Source organism: Epinephelus lanceolatus, chromosome 5, assembly GCF_041903045.1.
Source record: "Epinephelus lanceolatus isolate andai-2023 chromosome 5, ASM4190304v1, whole genome shotgun sequence".
Taxonomy (NCBI): domain Eukaryota; kingdom Metazoa; phylum Chordata; class Actinopteri; order Perciformes; family Serranidae; genus Epinephelus; species Epinephelus lanceolatus.
The window spans coordinates 26,672,651-26,684,700 of record NC_135738.1 but is presented as its reverse complement, the minus strand read 5'-3'; the positions used below and the strand labels follow the sequence as shown (position 1 = coordinate 26,684,700).

The following is a 12,050-nucleotide window of genomic DNA, read 5'->3' as shown; positions in this document are numbered from 1 at the left end:
ATACTGTTAACGTGAGACTCATACTTCCAGTGCGAGATTTCAGAATAAAAGCGTCATCTACAAGTCTCAAGCTGACTGAAAACGTTTTCAACAGCTCTCAACCTTTTCTTCAGCTTTGGTATGATATTAATTTCTCTAACCAATAAAACAATATATTTAAACGGGAAATGATAATACATAAACAAGGTCACACAATAAAAAAAATAAACACGCAGCATCTAAGTACAATGGTGAGTTGTAGTGAGAATAGTAATGAAGCACCTTTGGTAAAAATATACGTTGATACTAAAGTATATATTTAAAGCAGGAGTTATGTAAATGTTAACACTTATTTCACAAGTGTAACTATACATTTTACACCAGAGATGCTCAACTTGCTTGCCCAGAGGCCACTCTTGTAAAATGACAAGAGGCTAGGGGCCATTTAATAAACAAACATTAATAATTAATATATAAATAGTCAGCCCAGACCTCTGTCAGGGGGTCCAAGGATTTTAATTTATTTTGTTCTTATTTTTATCTATTTATTTGTTTGTTTGTGTGTTTATTTATGTATTCATTCACTGACAAAAGCTCCATCTTTATTCTTTTTATTCACTCTGGCACTTTATAAACTTTAAATGTATGAACCAAAATTGTCAGTATTAACTTATTAATTTTCATTATGAATTATGAAATGGTTGGCGGGCCACCAGACACCCTACTGAGGGCCTGATTTGGCCTGTTTGCACTAAGTTGAGTATCACTATTTTACACTATACTCATATAGTTATTCTAAAGACATGATACATTTAAAAAATATTTCCATGGTGATCTATGGCTTTGTTGTAATTTCTGTGCTGAAGATTTTTATCTAAATCTTTCGCAAAATGACACACATTAGGCCTAGAACTTTTAGGGGCCCTGTGTTTTAGGGGCCCCAGGACAGTTGCCTGGCTAACGCGGTTGATACTACACATTGCAAATACTGAGGAGAACTCTCACTTTAGATTGAAACAATGAGCTAAAGAGCTAATACCAGCAGCTCGCACTATCCCTCGGAGTTTTGTGTTCTCTTATATTGAAGGGAAAATATTTTACTTCCGGTTTTAGTCTGCGTTACTTCAACTTGACAAGCCGGATACACAGTCTTGTGTAAACGTAGCACCGCCCCTCTTTAAGTCTTGTCCAATCAGTAAACCTGGATGAACACGTCACATGTGTGGTTCTCTTCGCAAAGGCTGTAGGGAGCTTGAGTCCTCGCGTCCAAAATTGTAGCCTGCTACGTGGGCCAGACTTAAGTAACATCAGTCATGTAAATCTGATGGGTCGCATGTCTCTGAGGAGTCTGTGGTTGCTTCTCTGTGGAAAATGTGGGTTTAACTCAACGTGTTATTGAATCTATGGGTTATTTTACTTTAGTTTGCAGATAACTTGAACAGAAATAAGGAGAAACAAAAGGAAATCCATATTCACATAGGTTATTCATCAATTTTATTTATCTCAACAAAACAATCTTAATTATAAAACATCCCATACAGCTTCAATCAACCATCAACTGGCTTTCCAGTACTGTAATAATAAAAATATCATTCTCTGTTGCCACATACCCGTCAGATTCACCAAAAAAATAACTCTTCACAAGAGAATTTACCTCTCCCGTCATTAAACAAAGTCCATTCAAAAAAGAGACATACTAGGGACTGTTTGTTACTTGTGAGAGGAGAGCAGGTGGGTAGGGGTATACAAATTTAAATGGTTGTATTTTTGCTTTATTTTTTTAATGGCATTGGCATGTTTTATTTTAAAAATCACAGAAATTACACCATTTATCATAGTCAGAACCTGTAAAAACAGAAATTATCATCGGATTTTGACACAATGTGTGCAACAAACTCTTTCAACAGAAAAAAACCAGGACCAAATCTAATTTTAAAATAGTGATATTTCATCAAAATCATTTTATGCTACGTTTCATTTAAAATTTGGCCAAAAATAAACATTTGCATGAACATGATTGAGAAACTGAGGCTTTTTTCAACTCCAGGATTTTATCTTTAATTTCTAACTTTTAAACATCAAAGGTGAGGTTTTAAAAATCTAATAGTAATCTAATAAGCCACCCCCTCCTCTGATAAATAAAGAACAGTCCCTTAATATTAAAGGTTATTAAAAAAGATACTTCGTAATTATGACCGTAACGTTTATGACTATGTACACCCTCAGTTATTGTCATATCATCCTGTAGGCCTTAAATTTTTTTTTTTTTTTTTGTTTAAAAATCAGTATTGCAGAACCAAACGCCACAAGGCGGCAGCATTGTGTTTATAGTATAACAGCTGTGGAGGGTATGCTGGGTTTATTGAACTGTAATGAGCATCACAAGAGTTTATGGTTGAAGTTGGTAGTCGGACTCTTTGAGTCTCAGCTCATGGTGCAAAGCCCTTTGGTCGGATCATCATCCTAACCTTTTTAAAAGACTGTCTGTCATTGGTGGGGTAAAACTCTGTAGATATGTTGTGCCATGTCCCCCAGTAGATCCCGTCCCGGACTCCCTTGTACCTCCCCGCATAGTACTTCCCGTTGAGGTTTGCAGCCAAGCAGGCATCAAACCACCAGCCGGAGCTGTAGTAGGCCCCGCAGTTCCCGGATGGATAGCGGTCGTTGTCTCTGTCCGGCGTGGTGAACGCCCTGTTGTTGTGGTCGTACTGCTTACTGAAGCGGAGAGCATCACCTGCAGTCCCAGAGTAACCACCCACTGACAGCCTGTAGCGCAGCCGCTCACTCGCCACCCTGAAGTGCTCATACTCTGCATACTCCATCACCCCTTCAAAGTCCTCCAGCTCCACCCGCAGCACCATGTCCCTGTCCCGGGTCAGCAGGTGGATCATGTTGTTGCCCAGCCAGAACTCCCCTCCGTCCAGCTCCCCGAAGCCTGCTCGGTACTCAGCCCAGGTGCGGTTGAAGCTCACGCTGCCGTCCTGCCGGCGCTGCAGGAGCGTCCACCCTCCTCCATTCAGCTCCATGTCACAGAGGACTGGGAAGCTTCTGCTGCGGAGGTCAGGGGTCACCAGGTACACTCTGCTTCTTGTCTCCCCCCTGAGCAGGTGGTCGGAGCAGTCTCTCGGCATGGTAACTGCAGATAAGGAAATCACAATGACTTATTAGCAGCTGTCTCTGAAAAATCTTCCAGGCCAAAACATGCCCTCCAACATTTAACCAAAGTCTGCTTCTGCTCATATCTTTCAAGTGATAATATCATCGTGCAGCTGTGGTGCAGCCGTGAAATGCGTTAGGAGAGGTCACAAGGGCATCAGGTCAGGGCAAAGCTGCTTTTCCACCATTAAATATTTAGTGTTTTTCAGGAATTCCAAGGTGGGCCTCCACAGTACAGATACACAAACTGTATTGAGAGATAGAAGTGCAATAGTAAAAATGTGTAACTGTAAAATAGCAACAGTATTTGTGATTGATTTGATAAATAAACACAAATATCAGTATGCTAGAATCTGTAAATAAGATTTTCACCTGTTGCATGATAAGCAGACTGTCGTTATTAATTCATACGCAGCTGCTGAACTCAAATGCTAAACTAAAGAATCCATTAGATTCATTCAATGCCAAAGTATTTGCTTACTGTGAGCCACACACCGAAGGATGTTTTAAAGCTGTTACTCTACACATAGTTGAGGTTTTTAATCATGACACCCGCTGGGACACACAAACATTTTGCATGCACATGCAAATTCCTCATTTAGCCACGATGCATGGCATAAAGATGATCTCAGACCACATAAATTATATCATAACTGTAGGTGTAGATAGCAGGGGGATGGACGGGAAATGTCCTCCTATATATTTAGAACATATGCACAGGAGAAAACTTTTATTTTGACAATACTTAAGACATTACCACCATAAATTGATGCAAAAAATACATAAAATGGTGCATAATTATCACCAGAATGCAGGAAATTATGTGTCTGATGCTTGTTTCATATGTGGCCCTCCCAGTGTTGATTTTCATCATACATTTATATGAGGATCATTAGTGCTTACCGTGTGGTCCTCTTATTTAAAATCCTTTTAGCTCAGGTCATACCACTTTGCCGAGTGAGTAATACAATTATAATCCCCCAGATACTAATGCACAACACTTTTCTCTTGTTATTATGATGTAATGTCAGCAAAAGACAATGGATTTTTATGGGGTTGGTTGTAAATTTCACTATGACGTTGCACATGCCTCCGCTTCTCTCACTCTTCATTTTTAATTCTTCCGCGTGCAGTGAATATTAAAACATTTCTTTGAGTTGGCTGTTGGAACAAAGCAGCTATTACAGTATTATACATTGTGGTGCTAATCAATGCTGTCTCTCAAAGCAGGCTAATAATTACATGTTGGCTGTATCAATAATAACAACAATCTCTGCATGAAGTTACCCTTTATATGTGGAAATTCATGCATGCATTCAAAAACAAAATAGATTGAGCAATAAAATATCACTTGCCTTTAGACGGTTTCACTGCTGGTACTTTATTTTCAGGTCTGCTGCCTCCTTTGTTGTCCCCCAGGTGCTCTTTTGGACGCCTGTCCGGTGGCCTTCCATTTGGAGTCAGGCTGTTGTTGAGGAAAGCGGCCACCTGGTTGATTTTCACACGCAGCTCTCGTGCACTGGGAGTGGAAGACTCCACAGCTGGGGGCTCGGGGCCAGAGGTGGCAGGGGTTGTTGACCTGAGGTCAGGGCTGATTGTGGAGGTAGTTTGGGCACTGCGTGTAGGGACTGGAATCATCATTTTGTCTGGATCTGGAGTTTGTGTGGGTGCTGCTTCCTCCACACTGTGGAGTATCTTAGCTTGTAAGCTGGAGTCAGTATTAGATGCTAGATTTGGCTTTGTGGATTCTGGACTTGTGCTAGGGATAACACTTGGGAGGATCCCATGGATGATTTTGTTTGGTTTTGTTGTCATTGGGATCGATGGTGGTTGACCGGCTGTTTGTGGCCTCAGATCAGACGTAATCCTGCTGTTTGGGCTCATCGTGAAGCCTTCAGAGAGAGTGTGAGGGCGAGGGAAGGGTCCAGTCTCCAGGCTGTTGGAGGTCTTTGGACCCGCAGTGATAGTTCTCATCGTGCTGGGACTGAACTCTGTGACCCCCAGAGCATGAGTGACTTCACCAATCTGTGTTGCAGGGCCTGGTGCAGGTGGCATGTCAGTTTGAAAGTCTTGGATGTTGTTTGAATCAGTCCCGCTGATTTGAAGGGGATCTAAGTCTGTTTTGGTCTTTGGACTTGGCTCTAGTTGCACTGCTGGTTTTGGCCTTTGAAGGGGTGTTGCTCCTGGCCTGAGTGTAGGTCTGGTTGGTGGCCTGTGTCTGGGTGGAGGCCTCGGTTTGGATGTTTTGTTAGATTGTGCTTCAGGAATTTCATCACGCACGGATTTGGGGTTAAGGTCAGGCATTTGGTCAGGCCGAGGCGTTCTAATACCTTGATTGGTTTGTGGAGGTTTAGGCTTCATGTTTGGTTTCGTCTTTTGGCCTGTTACAAGCTCTGGATGTTTTTGGTTGGGTTTTGGCCTTTGGTTTGTTTTAGGAAATTTCTGGCTAGGTTTAGGGTTTTGATCAGGGCGTTTGATTGGGCCACGATCAGGTGTGAGCTTTTGTCCAGGTGTTGAGTCTTTGACAGATTTAGGATTTTCATCAGACTTTTCCTTTAATTCTGTTTGAGGCTTTTGGTTAGATTTTGGTGTGAAGCTAGTTGGTTCACTAGTTTCGGGGTCAGGCTCTTGGTCAGGTGTGAAATACTGGTTTATCATAGACACTTGATCAGGTTTAGGCTTTTGGTTAGATTTTGGCATGAGGCTAGTTGGTTCACTTGTTTCAGGTTCAGGCTCTTGGTCAGGTGTGAAATACTGGTTTATCGTAGACCCTTGATCAGGTCTAGGCTTTTGATTAGATTTTGGTGTGAAGCTAATTGGTTCACTTGTTTCAGGTTCAGGCTCTTGGTCAGGTTTGTAATACTGGTTTATCGTAGACCCTTGATCAGGTTTAAGCTTTTGATCAGGTTTAGGCTTTTGGTTAGATTTTGGTGTGAAGCCAGTTGGTTCACTTGTTTCAGGTTCAGGCTCTTGGTCAGGTGTGAAATACTGGTTTATCGTAGACCCTTGATCAGGTCTAGGCTTTTGGTTAGATTTTGGTGCAAAGCTAGTTGGTTCACTTGTTTCAGGTTCAGGCTCTTGGTCAGGTTTGAAATACTGGTTTATCGTAGACCCTTGATCAGGTCTAGGCTTTTGGTTAGATTTTGGTGTGAAGGTAGTTGGTTCACTTGTTTCAGGTTCAGGCTCTTGGTCAGGTGTGAAATACTGGTTTATCGCAGACCCTCGTTCAGGTTTAGGCTTTTGGTTAGATTTTGGTGTGGACCTAGTTGGTTCACTTGTTTCAGGTTCAGGCTCTTGGTCAGGTGTGAAATACTGGTTTATCGCAGACCCTTGATCAGGTCTAGGCTTTTGGTTAGATTTTGGTGTGGACATAGTTGGTTCACTTGTTTCAGGTTCAGGCTCTTGGTCAGGTGTGAAATACTGGTTTATCGCAGACCCTCGTTCAGGTTTAGGCTTTTGGTTAGATTTTGGTGTGAAGCTAGTTGGTTCACTTGTTTCAGGTTCAGACTCTTGGTCAGGTGTGAAATACTGGTTTATCGTAGACCCTTGATCAGGTCTAGGCTTTTGGTTAGATTTTGGTGCAAAGCTAGTTGGTTCACTTGTTTCAGGTTCAGGCTCTTGGTCAGGTTTGAAATACTGGTTTATCCTAGACCCTTGATCAGGTTTAGGCTTTTGGTTAGATTTTGGTGTGGACCTAGTTGGTTCACTTGTTTCAGGTTCAAGCTCTTGGTCAGGTGTGAAATACTGGTTTATCGTAGACCCTTGATCAGGTCTAGGCTTTTGGTTAGATTTTGGTGCAAAGCTAGTTGGTTCACTTGTTTCAGGTTCAGGCTCTTGGTCAGGTTTGAAATACTGGTTTATCCTAGACCCTTGATCAGGTTTAGGCTTTTGGTTAGATTTTGGTGTGGACCTAGTTGGTTCACTTGTTTCAGGTTCAAGCTCTTGGTCAGGTGTGAAATACTGGTTTATCCTAGACCCTTGATTAGGTTTAGGCTTTTGGTTAGATTTTGGTGTGAAGCTAGTTGGTTTACTTGTTCCAGGTTCAGGCTCTTGGTCAGGTGTGAAATACTGGTTTATCCTAGACCCTTGATCGGGTCTAGGCTTTTGTTTAGATTTTGGTGTGAAGCTAGTTGGTTCACTTGTTTCAGGCTCAGGCTCTTGGTCAGGTGTGAAATACTGGTTTATCCTAGACCCTTGATCAGGTTTAGGCTTTTGGTTAGATTTTGGTGTGAAGCTAGTTGGTTCACTTGTTTCAGGTTCAGGCTGTTGGTCAGGTGTGAAATACTGGTTTATCCTAGACCCTTGATCAGGTTTAGGCTTTTCTTCAACTATCGGCTTCTTGTGAGGTTTTTGCGTTTGGTCAAGTTTGTCAGTTGTCAGAGGATGACCTGGCTTTTTCCCAGGTTTTGAGGGTTTAGTAATAATTGGTTTTTCAACAGATTCAGTCTCTCGGTCAGTTCGAGGGTCTTTGCCAGAACCAGTTGCATTTACAGTTTGAGGTCTTTGATGAGGTGCAGGTCTGTGAACAGGAGGCATAGCCTTTTGATGAGTTTTTGGCTTCTGCACAGGTAACTGGCTTTGATCAGTTGTATGTTCTTGGTCATGTTTAGGTATTTTATTGTTTTTCAGATTTTGATCAGTCTCTAAATGATCAGGTTGAGGTCTTTGGTCAGGTTTTGGGACCTGGACTCGTTTAGGGTCTTTGCCAGGTTTAGATTTTCGCTCAGTTGCGGGTTTCTGGTGGGAAGGCTTCTGCTTTTGGTCATGTTTTGTTTTTCTGTCAGGCAAAGGGGCTCCGCCAGGTTTACGGTCATTCTTTGGATTTTTTAGTTTTTGGTCTGCATCAGGCTTAATTGCTGGTTTATGCTTTTCACCAGGCTTTGGTCCTCGGCCTGGTGGAGGTTTCATGCCAGTCTTAGTGTTTGAGCTGATGTTCTTTTTAGCTGTCCAACGGCCGCGGTCTGCGACTCCTGGAAATGTAGTTGTGTATAAATTCTGACGAGGAGTAGTTGCCGTAGTCGAGCTAACTCGACCCTGGAAGCCTGCCCCAGGTCTTGCACGGGTTGTAGAGGTGAACCCATCAGTGGCTCTGGTAATCTGTTGTCCAGGACCACCCAACGTGTTTATTGTGGCTGTTGTTGTTGGCGTACTTGTGGTCCTAAAGCCTTCCTTTCCACCAGGGCGCGGCTGTTCAGAAATGCCAGCTGCTCCAAGGCCTGTGCTTTGAGTTGGTAGTCTATCATCAACTATTGTCATCCCTTGATTGGCATCTGTGACCAAATGTGAAGTCGAGCTGGACAAAGGAGGAGATGGAAGAAATGATGTAAAGGTTGTAGCTTCGTTTGAGTCCATGGAGTCGTGCCCTGGAGTTAAACTAATGATGGGGTGAGGAGTCGGACTGATTGAAACAAAGTCTGTCCTCTCAGTTGCCTTGCTGGATGCTAATTCTCCATCACTGTCCCTCTGCACACTCTGGACCGTTTTTTCTCCCTCTGTTTTGATCTCTCTTCCTGCCTCCCCGTCCTCCTCCTCCCCCTCTTTTATAGTCTCTTTTTCTGCACGCCCGATGCTTTCAGTCTGTTTTGGTTTCTCATTATTTCGCTCCACTTTTATTCCCTTTTCCATTTCCTTTTTCCTCTCCTCCCCATGCTGCTCTCGCTCCTTATTTGTATGCTCATCATGGTCCTCGGACATCTTTATTCCATCACTGCCCCTGTCTGCTTCAGTTTGGGTCTTTTTCCCTGTTTCCTTTGTTTCATGTCGCCTCACGTGATGGTCACTTTCTTCTGTCTTCTCCTTATTTTTTACATTACTAGTAATCTCCCTCTCTTTTCCGCTCTCCAACTTATCTTCTGGATCTCGCTTTGAATTCCCTTTTCCATCTTTGTCATTATTTCTGTCTGTCTCTGTCTCCTTGTTATTTTTTTCAACAACATTTTTGCTGATAATATCCACTGTCCTCTCATTTCCACCAGCCGTTTGCACCTTTGCCTGCCCTAATTTGTCCTTTCCTTTTGCCCCTTCTGTTTTAGTTTTTCCATAATTTTCTGACATTTCTTTTAGGGTTTCTTCCCTCTCATTTTCTTTTACGACCCCTTTATCGCTACCTCTCTCTGCTTCCCATTTCTTTCTGTCTTTCTCTTCCAAAATTGTTCTTTTTTCTGAATCAGTGTCACCGTCCCCCTCCGTAATCTTTTCTGCTTTAACCCTGTCTGTCCCACACCGTGAACCGAACTCTTTCGGCCTGTCAGGTTTTCTCTCATTCAGCCAGTTCCTCTCATCCTCATGTCTATCCGTACCCTCATTCAGTTTTTCATGCTGTCTCTCTCTTTGCCTTCCACACTCTCTCTCAGTTTGGCTTACTGTACAATCTGCACACATCTTCCTCAGTTGGTCCACGTTGTCCTTCAGCTTCTGCAAATCCTTCACGATCTGCTCCAGCTCTCTGAGCTGGTTTGGCAAATGGAAAGTCAGCGGCGGCAGACTGAATAGGTATGGACACGTGTTCTCATCCTGTCCATGTCTGCACAGCCCCTCAGGTCTCAAAGTTGCAGTGCAGGGCCCAAATCCACGATCCCCCAGGACGTTTCCTTCATCAGAGTCTGTTGTGGTCCAAGACAGGGTCGAGAAAGCCAGCAGGATCCCACATACGCGCAGTGCTGTTAACCTCATTGCGTCCTGAGAGTAAAGAATAAAGGAGAGGAGGGAGAGAGTGTAAAAACGACCCACCTCAGTTTGAGACAGTGACAGTGAGAGGAGGAGGCAAGGTGGGAGGGAGAAGAGGAAGGAGGGGGAACTGATGGAGCTGTTCAGTGGAAAGTGAGTGTGGGAGAGAAATGAGGAGCGAGAAGCTTTGAGAAGCAAACAGGTGAAAAAAAAACACACAGTGGGAGAAGGGGATTGTTTGGATGTACTTCTTATGAGATGGTCTCAGTGAGATAGTGGACGATAAGCATGAAGCATGACGAAGTGATAACATATTTCTACTTTATAATATAAGCAGAATTAACTGTAACAGTTCTATATCAGTCACATATAAGCACAAACTGTGAGAGCTTAAGAAAGCATGTGTCTTATTGTAATCCTATCATTACATTCCAGTATATCCTCACTGTAATCACATCACTTAATGAAGACCATTTGCAATGCATTCTCACTGCATGATGTATTGATAAGTGTATCATAGCTTTGAATATGCATGTGTGTCACAGTTGCTCTGGCAGGCGCTTCCTGAGCTTCCTGTCGGGTCCATAAACATGTGAGTGACAGATGCAACAGGTCGAAATATGCATCTGAAGCAAAATACCGGCTGCTGGGCCGGAGCCAAGAGTTTGTTACTCAGATTTGTAAGGACATATTTCATTTTACTGTAAGCTGCGTGGGTTAGCTGAGCTCCTGAGTAATGAAAGTCAGGAATGTCAGATTTATCCAAGAAGGCCGCTTGATTCAAAATGCAATGCCAGGGGAGAGAAATATCACATGTTATTGACTTTATTCGGACAGTGCTAATCCTCAACAAGTGTCGAGAACGGTGAGACAATCTCTGGGCGGGGAGGCCGAGCTCCGAGTCTGTTCATCCAAGATTTGAGTCTTTGCTAATTCGTTGTGTCTACAAATATTCAGAAAAAAGAAAAAGAGAAAACGCAGTCACATGAACTAAATGAGGCATCTGCTTCGCAGGGAGTTTAGATAATGAGGCCTTAGTGTCTATCCGGGGTGTAAATGTCAGTCCCGCCACAGGATGCGAGATGTGAGTGATAGCATGTAATGCCAGCGTTTGATGTCTCAGAAATTTGTTCATATTTAATGCTTGTTAGGGCCACTTCAATTGTCTTATTTTTAGACCGCAATGAAACGTGACCCTTGAGCATTTTTGTTCCCCGTCTCTCGCTCTGACTGCACAAAACTGTTGAGATTTCTCAGCTGTCCTTTGATAATGACAAAGGAAACCATTTGTTTGGCGAACAGACTGTGGGAAGCATCAGGTTAGAGATGAAAAACGATTTAAGGTAGAACAAAACATCTCAACGGAGAAAAGCGCTGGCAAGTTCATAGTTACGTCTGGAGAAATTGCACCTTGTGTGAGCATAACAACTTAAAGTGATGTAGTTTGAGAGGATGAGACAAAGAAAAGGACTCAATTTAATCAGTATTTCCACCTTGGAAAAGAGGTTGTAACATGTTTTGGTAACACATTATTTAGATAGTCAAACCTATAGATAGTTTATTGAGACTTTTCAACATGTTATTCATTGAGATTCAACTGTTTTGCTTTGTCTGTAGATGTTTCTCTATAACATATCATGACTTATTGTTAGAATATGTCGGTATTTCCATGATCTGTCACTTATACTTTATGGATAAACATCTAGAGAATAAAGCCAAACAGTTGAGTTGTTGAATCTTAACTGAAAAGCTGTTGAAATGTTACAAATGCTCTCTAAACTATATCTGTAGGTGGACTATCCAAATAAAGCGTAACCCATGTTTTAGCTAGACAGTATGGAGGCCTTGTAATCCGTGCATATAGAGGTGGTATTCAAACATCCTCTATACGACTTTACATTTCAGGTCCATCTGCGCTAATGCAGCCATGAGCTCATTTGACATTTGACAACTGTTGGCAGGATAAAAGCCAGAAATAAGTGTCCTTTCACCTTCCACAGTCACTTCAGTACTTCAACACTTACACTGGGAAATAGTGTGAGAGAAATGTTTACACTCTCAAGAGACTTCTGCCTGAGCACTAGGCTGTATTGATTTATTATCACAGGGCCACATCTTTTACGGCACAGCCAAGCATAAATCTCAGTCGCTGCTTAGCCACAACAAACTAACCTGATGCACGGGCTGCACGAAGAACAATAATGATTAATGCCATTGATTAAAAGGGTCGTTTCATGTGATAGTCGCTG

The 12,050-nt window shown here is 42.5% G+C and overlaps 1 protein-coding gene across 1 annotated transcript; it reads right to left on the bottom strand.

Moving 5' to 3' along the window:
• Positions 1-1,456: 1,456 nt before the first annotated feature.
• On the bottom strand, positions 1,457-9,819 carry LOC117261876 (uncharacterized). The gene is made up of 2 exons (XM_033634432.2): positions 4,491-9,819; positions 1,457-3,115 (listed from the first exon to the last, which is right to left on the bottom strand). The coding sequence occupies exons 1-2, from the start codon at positions 9,805-9,807 to the stop codon at positions 2,409-2,411; spliced, it is 6,024 nt and encodes a 2,007-aa protein (XP_033490323.2). The 5' UTR covers positions 9,808-9,819; the 3' UTR covers positions 1,457-2,408.
• Between the last annotated feature and the right edge of the window lie 2,231 nt (positions 9,820-12,050).